We start from the raw sequence: 17,920 nt of genomic DNA on the forward strand, positions 1-17,920 counted from the left end.
GCCCCGCGGTGGCCCTGTGTCCCGTGCAATGCCCCACCTGCCTCTCCTGCCGTTGCCCTGGGTGGAAACTCTTGGCTTCGCCACCCCGTCTCCTTCCCACAGTCAGCACCTGATTTAGCGTTTCCAGTCTCGGTCCCTTCCCAAATATGGAACCACAGGATCAAGACTTCTGCTTCTCCTTGTGATGTTCCCCCAGGGCAGACGGGAGGCCAGCACCCAGCAACTGAGCCAGTCCTGCCAACTGACTCAGTCCTCAGACTCTCTTCACGCCAAACGTGAGCAAAAAGTCTCCTGAAAGGAGAGGCGATTCTATAATCGCTCTTTCTGACGCCTTCCTGGTATCTCAAATGCTGTTAGTCACCCCTTGGGCACCCACAAGGCCACTGATTCATCGTTCTTTAAAGTTTTGTGAGCAACTATCTGAGTGCTACGCTGTCCAGAAAACCCCGATTTTCTATTATTTCCCAGGAAAGAGTAAAGAACGTGGTTAGAAAGAGGTAGGAGTAAGGCAAATGCAGGTCCTTCTTTTGCCCAGTGAGCCCTGAGGTCCTGTCCCCGTCCCATCACAATAGGCATGGGGTCTGCGCGGGCTGCTGCCACCCTCTGCACCGTAATCTCCTCCCCCAGATGCATACGCAGACCCACGAGCTCAGACAGACACGCAGATATACATACGTACATGGACACAGACACGCACAACGACACACACACACATCTGTGTCCCATTGCTCTGAGCATTCTAAATCGCCTTCAAAGCACAGGGCTTCATGGTCAATGGTAATGGTGCTGTTTGCACGTACAACCTCCCATCTGCCGTCGGGGAAGCTGCCCTGTCAAAGTCTGAATGATCGACCTCAGATCTAGGGCAGAACCAGAGACAGCTGAAGACACTGGGCAGTGTCCGCACCAGCCCATCTCCTAAAGTTACCAGGCTCCTCAGAGGACGTGTCTGTCCCCAGGAGTGGTAAAGATTTCAGGGCAGTTTGAGTAAGTCTTGCTGTTCTCAATCTTTTTAAAAAAAAAAGGGGGGGGGGCGCCTGGGTGGCTCAGTCGTTAAGCGGCTGCCTTTGGCTCAGGTCGTGATCCCAGGGTCCTAGGATCGAGCCCCGCATCGGGCTCCCTGCTCCGCGGGAAGCCTGCTTCTCCTTCTCCCACTCCCCTCGCTTGTGTTCCTGCTCTCGCTGTGTCTCTCTCCGTCAAATAAATAAATAAAATCTTAAAAAAAAAAAAAAAGTCTTGCTGTTCTCAGGAACTGATATGTTCATATTCAGGCATGTTTTTAAAAGCTTATTATGGCACCTTTATACTTAAAAGATTCCTAGACCATAAGCTAAATATATATATTTAACTTAAAAAAAGTTCTTTAAGTCACATTGTTTAATCATAGAGTAAAACAGCGCCTTTAAAACTGTCCCTATCTATTCCATAACTACATGCTTCGGATAAGAGCCTGGTTCACAGCCAAAATCCCCAGAGGATGGAGACCATGAGCTCAGGGACACAGGCAAAAGCTAACTATGATGTAGCTTGCCTTTGTTTTTTCTTGAGAATTCCAAGGTGGTTAACTAATGTTAATGGAGCAATCATTTTCCACATACTATTTGTTTTTTAACTTTGCTTCTCTTTCTTTCCTTCCTTCCTTCTTTTCTTTCTCCTTCCTCCTTCTTTCTTTCTGTCTTAATAAAACAATCTGCTGATGGCGTGTTTGTAGAAAGGCAAGATTCCTTAGTATCCCCTCACCTTTTATGACAGACTGTGTGGAAATAAAAGAATAATATACAGGAATGAAATCATGCGTAATGTTTTACCCTAGAGCTATTACTCATGGTGATAAAATTCATCAAAGAAGAGTTTAAATGAAAATGGTCTTCACATATTAATTAATGAATTCATTTATCCATAGCAAAAAGAGAAAAGGAATTAAGAGAAGATGATTTAGAGAAACACAAAATTTTAAATCATCACAAGAGTTTTGTGTCATCAGTGGTAGGCATGTCCTTGACTTGCCTGATCGTGGTTAAGTGCTCAAAAAAAAAAAAAAAAATTAAAATCAGCTACATGCCATACCCTGTGTTACCCACTTGAAGTATATCACCTCATTTGATCCTCACAACAACCCTGTGAGGTCATTATGATTTTCCTCTTACAGATAAAGAAATAAGTCAGAGAAGTCAATTAATTTGTCTAAGGTCACACAGTTAAGTGGTAGGGCCAAATTCAAACTCAGGTACGTCTGACTCCTGGACACTCCCATAGGTTAGTGAGTTAGGCTTGACTATTTTTCTGATGACATGAAAGTTTTGAATTAAAGAGACAAGATAATCAATCAATTAATCCGTGGGAAGGATGTGCAGAAAGCAAATATGCCTCAGTAACTACTATGGTTCTTCAGGACCATGGAATCAAAATTTAAGTCTAAATACGCCTCTACTCTTAACTGTACAGCTTGTGTTGTGACTGAATCTTCCCCTACACCTTGCCTGCCCTTCCCACTTTGGGATCTCATCTTTTGGCGTATAACCAATTGAATTCGGATGCAGATGCCCTTCTGAAACAAGGTTAAAAATGATCAAAACTTGGGGCACCTGGGTGACTCAGTTGGTTGAGCATCCGACTCTTGGTTTTGGTTCAGATTATGATCTCAGGGTCGTGAAATCAAGCCCCATATCGGGCTCCGCGCTCAGCGCAGAATCTGCTTGAGATTCTCTTTCTCTTTCTCCCTCTACCCCTCCCGCCACACTCACTGGCCCTTGCTCTCTCTCTCAAGTAAATAAAAAAATCTAAAACAATGACCAAAACTCAAAAAACTTAATAGACATGGCAAATAGCTGTACCCTGTTTAACTGGATGTCTTTCCTTGGGTTAAGGTCTTCATGGGGCTTATCCAACACATAAAAGAGTTGCAAGAGCTTTTGCAGAAAATGCCCCGTTATGGGGAGAAATGAGATACATTGCCTTTCCTTCTTTTATCTGCTTTCCTCCAAAATCACAGATGTTGATACTAAATCTGATAGATAGGTTTTCTTGCAGCCCTTTTGATCCTAATGTAAACTTGGGAAATGTCCAAAGAAAATGTGGGCGTTTTTGTAAAGTGCCCCCAGAAATAGTAATCTCTCCAGTGTTGATACAAAGTTGGACTTCTTGCTTCACCATGCAGAAAATCTTTGGTTCTCTAAGTTTTAAAGAGTTAAGAGAAGAGATGGAATGCCTTGGGAATTTTGGCAGGGCAAGCCAGAGCTCCTTCCCCTTTGCTTCTCACCCTGGATGGAATCTCGAAACCACGAGAACCCAGTGATGACTCGGGGCTGATGCTCTTCCCTCGATTTTGGGTGGACCTGCCCCCAAAGTCAGCTCTGTGTCCGCAGCAATCCCCCGACAGGGAGGGATGTACGATTATCTGCAGGGTGAGAGGCTTATTTTTACCTTGTCCCTGGTTAGTTCCCAGAGACAGGGAGAAAACATTTTGATTTAGGAGCTATTTGCTAATCCTTGAGGGAAAACAGTCCCTGCAGATTAGTGAGGGTAGAGGGAAGGTAGGAGGAGAGGAGAATGGGACAGAGGAAACAGAGTTATTTTGACTGCATTTTTCCCTTACCCGGTTAAATCTTGGTGACATTTGAACTTTGTGTTACTAAAAGAACACAGCCCTGTATGTGGGGCCTGGGACCAGAGGGGTAAAGGCGGGGCCTGGAGCTGGCATGGCTGCAGGGCCGCTGGGCTCAGAAGACCTGCAATGTAGCTGGGACCGTCCCGTGTGGGGCCTGACTTCCCGGGTGCTGAGGACGTGTCGAGGGGGACACCTTCGGGTCCTGCAGCTGATGCTGAAACCATGGTGCATCTCCAGGGCTGTCTACCAGGTGGGATCTGAAGTTCCTCTTACGTTTCTTTGCAGCATAAGAAATCAGAGGGGGATGGTGGGGAAGGAGTGTAAGCTGCTATCATGTTTAGTGCTATGAAGCGTGTTGTAATAGTGGGGAAGGGGCTGACATTAATTGAGCATCATCTTCTAGGTACCGGGCACCGTGAGAGGTGCTTCGTAAATAGGATGCAGTTCAGTCTTCCGAACAAAGGGGTAGAGTAGGTGCTTTTGTCACTGTTTTGAGATGGGGTTATTGAAACTCAGGGAAGGTTTATCGTTCATTCAAAGTCACACTGTTAGTAAATGACAGAGCCCTGTGATTTAAAGCAAGGTTTTTCTGGCTAAAAAGGCATGGGTTCATGGTCCTCTCACAGAAGAAATGCTGTTTTCTCAAAAGATTTTGTGTGTGTATGTGTGTGTGTGTGTGTGTGTTGGGGGTGGTGACCAGCTGGTAAGGAGCAGGTGGCCATGGGACAGGAGACAAGGAGGGAAGAACACTGAGAAACAATACTGAGTCTCTGTCCTCACCTTCCTGCCCTTTGGTGGCTTCCTCAGCAGCCTCTGAAGTCACACATCCACACGCAGCCTCTTTTTCTCAAGAGAGAACATTTTCTGCAGGAGGGTGGCCCTTCTGAGTCCACTGGCTTGGGGTGCAGAGCCCTTCACATGGAGGAGACGAGAGGGTCTGGTTTCCCCATCATCCATCCGGACTGGTGGCATGAAGCCAGGTCCTGCTTGCCACGGGGACGTCCCCAGCCCAGAGAGAGAGAGAGGACTCGGACCTTACTGGGGGTTGTGAAGGCAGAGTAGTAATGAGCAGCTCTTCCCCTGACTGCTTCTCGAAGGGAATGTCACTAGCTCTTCCTCCGCTGGTGGTTTTTGCAACCTAGTTTCCCTCATTAAGTCAACTTGAGTGGTTTTGCTCTCTCAGTTAGCTGGCTCACCCCACTGCTTGGAACCAAGGACATACAGCTGGCCTTTGTATTTTTAGGCGTAATTTGGCAGCATATAATCCCTTAATGAACTGTAATTGCTAAACAGTACAGGGCCATGTGGCCGCCCCTCCCCTGACCCCACCTCAAGGAATGTCTGGACTTGCCTTGGGAAGGGACGTTTCCTTGGAAGACACGCCCAAGAGCCCTGTGTTGACTTCACAGAGGGACATAACCCTCCAGGACTCCCAGTCCTGCTTCTTCATCACCTTGTTGGCAGATGGGGTGAACGTGGTTCAAGTGGTTTCTGGGAATGAGATCTTTTTCCAGAATTCTTGTGTTTAAAGGCACATACCTGGAGTTTTACTACAAATAGCAAATCTATCTGTAATAGATCATAAAAGAAACTTGAGAGCAGTCTTCCCAAATTGGACAGCAGTCTGAAAAATGTATACGGTGTTTCCAAATGATGAGTTGTGAATCTGAAAGAATTCTGGAAAAAACCTCCCAGATGGGAGATTCAAGTAGTCATGTGGCTGGTTTGTCCATTTGAAGCTTTTCCTGAACCCCTGGTTGGCGTTTGGTATAATTCCTTAGGAAAATTCTGTCTTCCCAGTTGTTACCGTGATTGCGCATGAGTTTGGGGGTCCTGACCCCTTACCCCGGTCTCCCAATTTACCTCTTGTTTGTCTCCTCTCATGTCTCATCAAGCTATATAAAAACCAAGACTCTACATCAGGGAAGCAGGGTGAGCTAGCCCCACCCAGGGGGCTTTTACAGAATTTCCTTTAACATTGTGAGTGTCCTGAGGAGAACATTGGATTATTGGCCACCAGGCCTGGGAAAAACAAATTGTCTCTGCTCAGCCTCAGGTCAGTTCACCAGCCCTGTGAGAAGCTAGCTAATCGCACCTCAGCCTCATTCACCACCTGTCTCTGGCTGAGCCGGGCTGGTCAGCCCAGGGGCAGATGCCTGTAACCCGCACAGCCTTGTCCACAGCCGGCAGGTAATGCCCACACGTACAAGCGGAATCCAGTCACTGAAGGGAGAGCCAGGATGGCAAGTCTAAACAGTTCACTAACCCAGATGTCCAAGGTGGCCAGTCAGCAGTCTGCAGAGCCAAGCTGAGGAGTAGGGAGTAGGTAGGGGAGCCCAAAGCCCAAAGCACCTGGCCGGAATGAGTTCCAGACAGGACTTACCATCCCCCTGTTCCCAGCCCCCACTCACATAGGCAAGCAGGGTTGGTTTAAAAAGACATTTAAAATAAAATACAGGCTCATCCTCCAAAGGTCACAGCCTCCTGGGGAAGAGTCAAGAACCCAAATTTTGTTTTTGACTAATAGAGTCTTCAAGGAAAGAGCAGAGAGAAACTAACTTTGCTCAGGGAAGACTTTACCAGAATATCTTCTATTCTCTCATAGCCTTTGCTTCCTTCCTTCTAGAGCAGGGATGATAGTTCAAAGTGGTGCGCGGATTAAGTAAGGGCACGTTCATGAGAGCGTGTTTCACATACAAAAGCATATACAAGTGGGATGTGCTGTTTTTCAACAAATTGTCCTCTTACTGTTTTCTATCTTGGGAAAAAATTTATCAAGATTGTCTTTATTGGTGATAAGGTGACTAATGGCCATTCCTATATATTTTGTTTAGTTAATTGGAGAAAAGCCTGTGTGTTCTCCCTTATTCACACCCTGCTACCATCCTCATGACACTCTGGTACCAGGGGTGGGTGTGTTTCACACTGAGCAGTCTGGACACAGACTCCCCAGGTGAGGAGCTCAGACCCACAAAACCGCCCCCACGTGAGATGCCAGTCACAAGTAGTAGGTCCCAGATTCCCCAAGACTTGGCCACAAATCGGAGGTTCCCTGGACCCCCTTCCTGGATTCCATCGTTGCTAGAACAGCTCACAGAACTCAGGGAGACACTTCTTACGTTTACCAGTTGATGATGCGATAAAGGATGTGACAAAAGATGATGAAGAGATACACAGGGGGCGTCTGGGAGGATCCTGGGTTCCTGTCCCCTTGGAGAGTTTGGGTTGTGCCACCTCCCCGGCAGGTAGCTGTGTTCACCACCCTGGAAGCTCTCCGAACCCCAGGACTTTTGGGATTTTAATGGAGGCTTTTCCAAGAAGGCTTGATCAATCCTTAAGTCCATTTCCTAGACTTCCCTCTCCCCTTCCTAGAAGATGGAAGGGTAGGGCTGAACATTCCAAGCTTCTAATTATGGCTTGGGTTTCTGGTGAGCAGCCCCCATCCAGGATCCCACCCAGAGTCACCTCATCAGAACAAAAGACACTGCTACCACCCAGGAAATTCCACGGGATTTAGGAGCTCTGTGTCAGGAACCAGGGTCAAAGACCAAATATTAGAACAGAAGATGTTCCCCGTGCTCTTACCACTTAGGAAAACTACAAGGGTTTTAGGAGCTCTGCGCCAGCAAGCAGGCGCAGAGACCAATATATACTTTTTTCTATTATTTCATAGCAATGGTTTCATGGTTTACAGTCTCTCTGTGGCCCAGAGTGATAGCTATCAATCCTGGCTGAACTTTAGATTCAATTAGGAAGATTTAGAAACTCCCCATACCCAAGCCTTACTCCCAGAGATTCTGATTTAATTGATGTGGGATCTGGGCATTGGTATGGTTTTAAAGCTTTCCAGGTGATTCTAATGTGCTAGAGGGTCCTTGAGCAGAGAGCCTCATTCTACTGTCAGAGAGTAAGCAGATACTTGCAAAACCTCAATAAGCAGCAGCAGAATCACAGGGGGGCCACTTTAAAATATACACACACATACATTAATTTCATGAGACCCACCTTAGACTTAATGATTCAGAATATCTAAGCACAGGGGCTGGCACTCTGTATATGATCCACGATATTAGTAGGAACCACTAATGGAAGACAAAAAGCACTGTGACCCCTAAAAAGTGAGGGTTATAATTAAGGACGAGATCATCATGAGGATGAACTCAGTTCAAATTAAGCCCATTGCTTGGCACATGCAAAGCACTCCGTAAATGTGAGCTGCTTTTATTATTCCAAGAATGAACGTGATCACGTGAGATCACGCAGAGGGTATCATGTTAGTCAGCATGTAGTGACCCCTTCTAGAACAGGACTCGACTACAGTCCCTGGGGGAATGCCCCTCATTCCCAGATCCCCATCATGCTCCAGCTCGAGGTCACACTGCTGGGAGCACCGGGCTCTTCCCTGCAGGGACCTCTGCCCTTCCACAGTGGTTGGCTCCCAGCACTTCTTTCCCACATCCCTCTCTCGGACAAGGGTTCATCGTGGAGCCCATAATCGATATAGAATCTATAATTCTATAATCAGAGGGGGGGAGTTTTGAAAGAAAAATGACTTAAAAATTATGCAAACTTAGGTGTGAATGGAAAATCACAGCACACTCAAATGGAAGGCAGCAAATACCGTAAGCATCACAAAATCCAGAGAAACGACATGTCTGTTAATTAACTGTTATCCTTCTTTGTCCTGCATCTTTTGACTGCCTTACTCTTTTTTTTTTTAAAGATTTTATTTATTTATTTGTCAGAGATAGAGAGAGAGTCAGGCAAAAGGGGAAGCAGACTCCCTGCTGAGCAAGGAGCCCGATGCAGGACTCGATCCCGGGACCCTGGGATCATAACCCAAACCGGGGGCAGACGCTTAATCAACTGAGCCACCCAGGTGTCCCGACTGCCTTACTCTTTGATCTCTTCTTCATGAGGAAATCACTCTGTCTTCCTCTCGCACAGCAGAGCGGAATGTGCCCCCCATTACTGTTACGTTAGAAATGTTTCAGGCACACTCGTTGTTGGAAATAGTGTGCAAATTTTTAAAATTGCTGTCAAATTTGGAAAGCCTTCTGCCAAGCTTCGTTTCCATATGATCTGTTACCTAACATACTTGTTTACAGTAAGGGCACAGGTGTGTGCCCTCTAAACACAGGAATTCTGGGAAAATTCAATTACATCCTATTCCCTTTGATAAGAAAAAAAATTATAGGGTGCTTTTGTAATTGTGTATGTTGTATATTATATAAACTCCTTACAGGGGGAAAAACTTCCACTTTCGACTAGGTGTTATGAGAAACAATCTCTTATAATTTTACTGGTCTGGTGGTTGGAAGGTTTCTCCACAGACTGGCTTCTGGCTCCTAGCATTTTATTTTATTGATTTTTAAAGAGATTTTATTTATTCATTTGAGAGAGAGAGCACAGGCAGGGAGAGGGGCAAAGGGAGAAGGAGAAGCAGACTTCCCGCTGAGCAGGGAGCCCCCCCCCCACCACGTGGGGCTTGATCCCGGGACCCTGAGATCGTGACCTGAGCCAAGGCAGATGCTTAACTGACTGAGCCACCCAGGTGCCCCTTGCTCCTAGCATTTTAAACCTTATTTCTCCTGTGTGGGTGGAGGTCATATACCTGTCCACAGCCAGGTGCTGTAACATGGAGTAATATCTGCATAAGGTCTCTCTCTGGACTGTCGTGAACGACACAAGATGTCGGCACCTAGGGGTGAGGAACCTGGCTGGAATCCATTTCCACACTGGTGCAGCTCACTTCCATCTTTTCATAGCTGGAAATGACTGTGAACCTCATACATACATCCCACTAAACTCAAACTACGAGTACCTCAACTCAACTTTACCCTTAGCTTTATTCCAAAAATGCCCACAGCCAGTCGAATGCTACCTGATCAAGAGGGGAGGTTTAACAGAGGGGAAGTCAGTGAGGAAAGAGCCATGAGTCATAACTGATGCCAATTAAAATAGCTCACTTATGCAAATATGAGTAGGTGCACATATTGCTAGGAATTGTCCCGGAGACCTAGGAGAGACCAAGAAGCGAGGAACCCTGGAGTTTAAGCTTTGCAATGAATACATCCCTTACCCTCCCAGCCAACCCCCCAACCTCCTGGTTGTGCAGTATGAATTACAGGAAAAATAAAATGAATAAGACCAACAACCTGAATTATTGCCGTGCCATAAATTGCCTCTGGCCCCGAAGATGGGGATCACATATGTATGGCATGTGTGAGCCTGTTTTAGATTGTGATTTTTTTTAAGTTGGATGTCATCAGTTTTTAAAATTGTTTTTTATCTTTTTATTTTTGGTCTATTTCTAGAAACTGCACCCTTCATGAGAGTTGTCAACTTTGTTTCTGCTTTTTATTTTCTGATGCCTGCTGAACAAAGCACAAAAGAGGCCACATACTTGGTCCTCCTGATTTTAGGCTAGAAGCTGTATCAGAAAGAGTAGGAGTAGAAAAATGTCCCAGGGCACATCCCCACCTTCCTCTGAGAAGTGTGTTCTGTTCCATGGTTTTCAAATTATCTGTATTCACCCATCACCGCTGCTTCTGGGAGGAAATATGGACCAGTGGCTCTCATGACCACCCAAGTGTCAGGAATCGGGAAAGAGTCCTTTTTAAATTATATGTACCAGTTTCATCCCAGGTCTCTACCCCTAGCTCTTTGTGGCCCAGAGTCAGGCCTCCAATGACCTGGATACATACACACACACCGTCAGCTAATCCACAGACGGGCCCTACCATCCTGGGATGGGGTTCATCGTCAGCGAGAAAGCTTCGTGTGTCTTCTTCCTAGTAGAAAACATGTTTCTGAAACTGAGAGGTTCTAGAAATTGAACTTTTTTTTTACTTTTATTTTTTTTATTATTATGTTAATCCCCATACATTACATCATTAGTTTTAGATGTAGTGGTCCATGATTCATTGTTTGTGCATAACACCCAGTGCTCCATGCAGAACGTGCCCTCCTCAATACCCATCACCAGGCTAACCCATCCTCCCACCCCCCTCCCCTCTAGAACCCTCAGTTTGTTTTTCAGAGTCCATCATCTCTCATGGTTCGTCTACCCCTCTGATATCCCCCCCTTCATTCTTCCCCTCCTGCTATCTTCTTCTTCTTCTTTTTTTTTTTTTCTTAACGTATATTGCATTATTTGTTTCAGAGGTACAGATCTGAGATTCAACAGTCTTGCACAATTCACAGCGCTTACCAGAGCACATACCCTCCCCAGTGTCTATCACCCAGGAAATTGAACTATTTTGAAAGTGCAATGTTGTCCGCTGTCCGCATGACTAGTTATAGTGAGGACAGTGCTACGTTCTCCTAACGACGCGCCAGTCCTCTCAAATGAGATTGGGTTTTCAGTGATTCATCTGTATCTTCTGAAACAACTAACTCAACCAATCTGGGGCCAGTGGGTTTTGCCGTGATTCCAGCAAACGTTTCCACATGTGGAAAGTTAGGCTTTGATTCTCAATTTGCTATTTTTGCTGTTCCCCTTTCATCATTGTGTTATGGCAATGTATGTTTTCAAAGGGCTGTGCCCTTTGTATTATTTAATGCCTACATATGGCGTGGGGCTTAGCCTTTTCTCCAGTGATCTATACCATGTGTTATGGGTAAAGGAGGGGGAAAAAAGGAAGGCTTTCACCAAGAACAATTAGCTAATTTATCCTATGTCTTTCTAAGTTTTGTCAAGTCTGCCCATTTGTGTGTTTTAAGGTTTCCTCCACTCACTGGTTGGTGCCTGTCAGTAAAGGATGATGTGTTTCCATTTCCACCAGGGCTTGAATGTCACACGCCCTGTCCTTTGCAACAGTATGTTCTTACATTGACACGGAAGCACGTCTCTGCAATCAGACTGGGAGTAAAACTTTTTGGCTTTTCTAATTCTTTGATGTGGACAGAATTTACAAACAATGTAAGAACTCGATTTTTACTTTGTTCATAAAATATTTCTTGAGTCTGACATGGGGTATGTTTTCATCCTCCTGGAAGGCATTTTCCTTGGTTCCAGTAAGAAAGTAATACTTTGGAGGTTTAAAAAGCCGTCAGTTACTGCTTCAACCATCTCTCACTTTGGTTCAGTCCCTCCCAACACATGCTAATCTACTTTCAAAGCACTGTGCAAATCAACTCAGAATTTTAGCATTGGACCAATATCAGACCACCTTTGGATGACGAGAGCTTCTAAATTCTACCTAGGTGGGGCCTGCGGATAGTAATCCCATTAGAAGGGGAGTAGCCAATTTTTCACTTAAATTGTATATTTGGGCGTCTCTGGGTTGGGGCTGATGGAGTCTGGGGGGCCCTAGTTTCTCTGCCATCTCCATGAAAATATGATATTTAACTAAACAGAGATTTTTTGCCTAACATCCTCAGAATGTCTTATTCTTCACAAACTGATATCTTTTCAAAATCCCATCCTTTGAGAGACAATTTTTCACACTTCCTACCTTTAAGAGAACTACACAGGCATATCTTTTTTATAGTTTACCCAGTGCTTTCAAATGCTTTCCCTTCTTTTAGGTTCTCCACACCACTGGGAGGTGTTATAAGTAAAGGGCATCACATCGAGGCTCAGGGAAGCTTGTGGCTCACCTCTTTTGGGGAAGGACCTCAGGAGCAGCGCTGGACATTTGCTCTGGGGCAATGCCCAGCTATGCATATTCGAGCTGATTCTGAATAGCCCCTTCAAGAGTCATTTGGAAAACGGTGATCAGCAGCAGCTGCTGGAGCCAAGTCTTCTAAGTTACATTTCCAGCTTTTACAGCGAATCTGGGTATGGCCTATGTCTGCCTCAGTTTCTCCACTTATTAAATGCAGGTTCACTCATTCATTCACGTGTTTGTCCATCCATCTAACAAATAATGAGCAAACACCTCCTATGTGCGAGGTATTGGCTATGTTCTGGAGATGGGGTGGTGAACAAAACCAAACATGATTCCATATTCTTATAGAGGTTGTATACCAGTGGTGGAGATCTGACAATCATTCATTCACTCAGTAGTGCTAGTGTAATAATTACAGAAACTCAGGTGAAATTACACTTGTGGTCAATGCTCTGAGGACAAGGTACCTGGTGAACTTGCCTGTTCTTAGATATGTTCAGGGAAGTATTCCTGAGGACATAACACATGAGCAAGTGGGCATGAACAAGGCAAAGGGGTAGGAGTGAGACGGGCAGGAGTAACACTAGCTACTGACCCAAAGTTGCTGCAGTAGGCAGAATAAGAATACTGAATTTGTTAGGCCCATCAATCACATGCCCTTCTTTAATAAGTGCAATGTGTTTTATATCATTTACAATAACAGTGAGCATACAGCTTGACCAGTGTGGCCACTGGATGCTCTTCACTTAGTGTTGTCCTAACCCACTGCTGGACCTTCTGAAAACCAGCTAGACTATTTGGGAAGGCCCACCAACCAACCTCAGCTGGAAATTTTCTTCTTTGTCAAGACTATGAGTTCATACCCACACCAGATGGGTTCCCAATAAATGATGATTGTGCAATCTGATTATTTTCATGTCATGCTGACTCCCTTTGGAAGATGGAAGCAGGGTGCGTGGTCCCTATCATCTTTCCAAGTGAGAGGAGAATTTCCTCATTGGGGCTGTACACCCTGCAGATTGAGAGAAAGCATGCACTTTAGAACTATATGATCATTCTGCCATATCTCCACGAATAGTAACTTTTCAACTGTAGACAATCGATTCATTTTTATCGTAGGGCACATCAGTTAAAGTAACTTGGGCTTCTGCAGCAGGTAGCTTGGAAATCTAAGTGACGTGACATGGCAGAAATTTAGTTCTCACTCATAGTAAGTCCAACAGTACCCTGGTTGGTAGACAGCCTTCCGTGGGATCACTCAGGGTAATCTTGGGACTTTGCCCTCCTCTAGGGGCCCAGTGACCTATTCACTTACCAAAAGAAGACAGAAGGGAAGCACCCATCAGACTTTTTTAGGTGTCAGACCTAGCCGTGGTGGTCTTCCCTTCTGTTCACATCCCATTGGCCTGAACAGTCACATGACCACCGCCAACAGGGGCGCTGGGAAGAGCAGGTGCATGGACAGCTGGCCCGCCTACTGCAGAGGGTCAGCTTAGCCTGGGTTAAGGGCATGTCCCCCGGAGTCAGTGTAAGTCCCAATTTTTAGACCAAACCTCCTCTATAAAATGGAAAGAAAAACTCTGGAATTAGGCATTATATATAAAATACTTAGACCATGCCTGATAAATAGTAAGGGCTCAGTAAATATTAAACCATTATTATCAACGTATTCATTTGCTACAAAGTAGAAGCAAGTTTGCAGATATCCAGTCATGTTGTATCAGCTCATCTGAGAAGTGAGCGGGGATACAAAACAATATTTCTTAATTTCTCGAAGAAAGAAAAAAACCCTCAATTTCCAAAATGTGTATAGGATTGTGATTCATGAGCTTCCTTTTAAGTTTCCAGGGGAAATTTGAGGAAGTCTCTTGACGGACAATTCTGTCGGAAAATAAACAAGCTGCGACCCAAGCTTATAAGCAGGCAATTTGGGTGTTTTAGGTAGCAGATGCCACTGGGGACTCAGAGCCGAATGCAAGTCACAGGGTAGTGGGTCCTAGGAATCTGAAGGGCCCTCTGTTCTCTCCTCCACGAGGAGCCCAGATCCAAGCTCGGGGGCGGCGTCTCCCACACCATGTGGCTTTGTTGCTGTTTCCCTAAGGGAGCATTCTGTTTGTGATTTCCCTGTTCTGGGGAGGCCGCTGTGGCTTTTCCACAGCGTCTCCGGGTCTGGGCCAAATAACCTGCCGTGTGTTTTCTCTCTTGGCCAAGAGATCAGGGCACCCCCAAGCATTTTCTGAGCAAGAGGAAGTGCTTATTGATATTCTGCCCTGGGGGGCAAATTGCAGCTGAGGGCTCTGATCCAGGCATGGTAGCAGACAGGGGATGAAATGCCAGCTTTCACTGTGTGCTCGGGGTCGGAATCGGGGACACGGATGAGGTTGGCGTGGCCTCCTTTTAGCAACCGATGTTATATTTAGTTTGCCTCCCACGCCCAGGAAGCCTTAGGTAAACCCTTGGAAAGAATTGGCTCAGCCGTTGCAACACGGCCTGGCCCTCCTCCAAAAGCTCTCTGCAGGGCATGCAGAGCGTATCACCTGCTGATAGCAAACCTTAAAGGAAAAAAAAGAAATTCGCAGCTTCTGAATTTGGATCGACATTATCAGATAACCATGGCAGGGAGGGAATCGCTGAGAGAGGATTCTGAAGAATTCCAGCCAAAGCTGTCTAATAAAATTCCCATATTTAATCCACTTTATAGAATAAAACACTTGGGGTGCTGGGGAATCTTGTTAAGGTAGTCTAGAGTGAGCCCTTCTGTTCTGTCAAGGCTACATCACAACCACCCAAGGGAAATACTTGTCTAGACTGGTTATAACTATAAAAAGTAAAATAAATTAAAGGTGTTTCTTTGGTTCCAAGTCCTTTACATATACATTAATTCTCCCAAGGATCCTCTGAGGTAGCTACTATGATTACCGCAGTTTACAGAGAAGACATGGAGGTTAGGTCACCCAGCCCCAAGGTCACCTAGTGACTAAGAAACAATCTCAGGCCAGATTTGCATCAGCTCTTCATCACTGGGTTTAGAAATTGTAGAGAATGCCAATAAACATACTGCAATATCAACCTGTACTAGCAGGAGGACCTTCCTGATGCCCACCCTGGCTCTCACCTCGGTCATGACGAGTTTCGGGTCAACATGGCAGCTGTGTATTTGGTAATCCTTAAGACACGGTCTTTGGGTTGCCTTTCTCCTCTTCTGAAACTACTTGTCTGCACTTTCTTTGTTGTGTTAGGAATGGAAGGGTAAAAATAGAGCTCTTTCCCAAAAAAATCCCTGTGAAATACCCAACTTCTGCCTGTAAGCCTAGATTCAATTGCTTTGGTCTAAGTTAGATTTTATTTATTTCAGAGAGAGAGAGAGAGAGAGAGATTGAGCGTGCAAGCATGTGGCAGGGGTGGGGGTGCAGAGGGAGAAGCAGACTCCTCGCTGAGCAGGGAGCCCGATGCGGGGCTCGATCCCAGGACCCTGGGATCATGACCTGAGCCGAAGGCAGGTGCTTAACTGACTGAGCCACCCAGGCGCCCCAAGACATTCTGGATGATAATAGCTGACAATTTATATGAGCACTTTTCATGTATATATTGAATCCTCAAGGCAAACAAATGAGGGAGGTACCATTATTGTCCAATGCTATGCACAAGGAAGCTTTAAGTCAGTCACTCAAGATCAAACCGCTAGTGAGTCGTAGGGCCACGATTCAAACCCAGTCCTTTTGAGTTCAGAATTCAGGGTTTGAAGCACTCAGCAGTGCAGCCTACACGGGAAAGCAACATGAGAATCGGCTGCCTACAAAGCTCTTGCTGAGGCGTGGAGTCCTCACATTATCTCCCTTCTCCTGTTTTAGTTGCCTACTTACCATTCCTATGGCCTCATGAATCACAGATGCAAATGTTCCCACCTTGTATCATTGTTGTTTTCATCAATCAAGTATGTCTTGATTGGGGCAGGGGGACCTGGGAGTGGAACCATAAAGGAAGCTTAGAGCTCTAGGGCTACATCTCAGTTTTACCACCTGCTAGTTGTATGACCATTATCTTGTTAATGAACTTCAGTTCCCTCCACTGTAAAATGAGCATAAATGAGACCCCAAAATGTTGGTGTCATGAGTGAGATATTGCATTGCAAAGCTCTTAGCATGGTTCTGGGAGACAGTAAGCATTCAATAAAAAAAAAAAAAAAAGGTAGCCACTGTGTTGACACTGTTTTACCTTTCAATCAACCAACATTTATTGAGTTCCATGCCAGTCAGTGTGCTGATACTGAGGGAGAGACACAAAAGAAGAGGATAAGATATTTGCGGCAACTTCCAAAGCAGCTGGGGAAATCAGTCAGGCAAGTGGGGGAGAGGTAATGGCCATGCCTGGTAGGAGTCGAAGGAGGCCAGGAGAAGGTCAGACGACAAACACTGCTGGTTTTCCGGGGTGCTCAGAGCAGGATTCAAAAAGAAGAAGAGACAGGATTTGTCCAGGCTGTAGTTCAGGGGAGGGTTTCCACATAGAAGAACAGTCAAGCAAAGAGGAAGAAGCATACAACATATCCACGTTACCATATATGATCAACCTCCTAAGTGGCTTACAGTAGGGGTGGGGGGTGGGAAGGGGGGCAAAGAGATACAAGGACACAAATCGGAATGAATGGAACGAGGAACAGAAGGCAGAAAAAAGCTTATGATTTGCTCAACCGTATGAATTACTATTGCAGCCAGAAATAACACCAAGGATTCCCAGTTCCTAGCTAGATTCTCCCTAGGAGACACTGTGCGTTCCCAGCAAAGGAGGGGTTTACACTACCTCCTTTTTCTCTGGACTCTGCTTGTGATAAAGTACAAACCAAAAAGAAGGGGTAAGATCCATAAACATCAACAGTTGGACAGTATAGCCCGTCAGAGGTACCTGCCTGTTTGTTTAATCTTTCAGTTTCACGACAGATTTGCCTTTGCACACACACATCTGGGTGGAATCAAAGCCATCTGCTAGAGAGGGCTGGTCTTGTCATTTATAAACTGTTTGGGTTACCCTCTGGTTCAGGGTCTGCTGACTCTTTTCACAACTTTCCAAGCCAGTGATTTAACAAGAATGTTCTGGACAAGCAGACACTCAGTTCTCAGGCCGGGAGGAAGTGCCCAGTGTGGAGGCGGGAGGGAGGATCAGAACCGAATGTGGAGTTCCTGGTGAATCTCAGTTTTCAAAAATGCTCAAATCTCCTGCTTTCTGCCCCTCCCAGGCATTTGCTGAGGGCCAAGACTTGGGAGTAGTTCATTTGCTTTGTTTTCTCATCCAGCTTTGTGCTGTTCTCCAAATTGCTCATGCTGGTCAGAAATTCATGTGAATTCATTTGCATCTTAAAACTCACTGCCAAATCAATTCACAGTTTTCTGTGCCACTGGGAAAAATACACAGCCATACACTCCCAATTATTTTCTTTTTCCTAGCTAGTGATTTTATTTTTTTTCCCAGTTGCATTGAGATATAATTGACATAAGTACTGTATAAGTGTAAGGTGTACAACGCTGTGATTTGACTTACATATATCATGAGATGATTCCTACAATAAGTTTGGTTAACATACATCATCTCATTAGAAAGAAAGAAAGAAAAAAGAAGGAAGGAAGGAAGGAAGGAAGAGAAAGAAGAAAGAAAGAAAGAAAGAAAGAAAGAAAGAAAGAAAGAAAGAAAGAAAGAAAGAAAGAAA

General features: G+C 45.3%; 1 protein-coding gene across 5 annotated transcripts in view; it reads left to right on the forward strand.

The window, feature by feature from the left end:
- The window catches only part of FRMD4A (FERM domain containing 4A), a 310,088-nt gene that overhangs the window by 26,285 nt on the left and 265,883 nt on the right, over positions 1-17,920 (forward strand). The window contains exon 1 of one of the 5 annotated variants that reach the window (XM_035021604.1): positions 2,917-3,857. The exons of 3 other annotated variants lie outside the window; for them this stretch is intronic. In XM_035021604.1, the coding sequence (XP_034877495.1) occupies positions 3,699-3,857 (159 nt within the window). In that variant the 5' untranslated portion in view covers positions 2,917-3,698. Of the gene's footprint in view, positions 1-2,916; positions 3,858-17,920 lie in introns of those variants that run through there. One more of the 5 variants, XM_035021603.1, reaches the window with a different exon arrangement.

Source organism: Mirounga leonina, unplaced genomic scaffold (genome assembly GCF_011800145.1).
Source record: "Mirounga leonina isolate KUSES-001 unplaced genomic scaffold, KU_Mleo_1.0 Mir_175, whole genome shotgun sequence".
NCBI lineage: Eukaryota > Metazoa > Chordata > Mammalia > Carnivora > Phocidae > Mirounga > Mirounga leonina.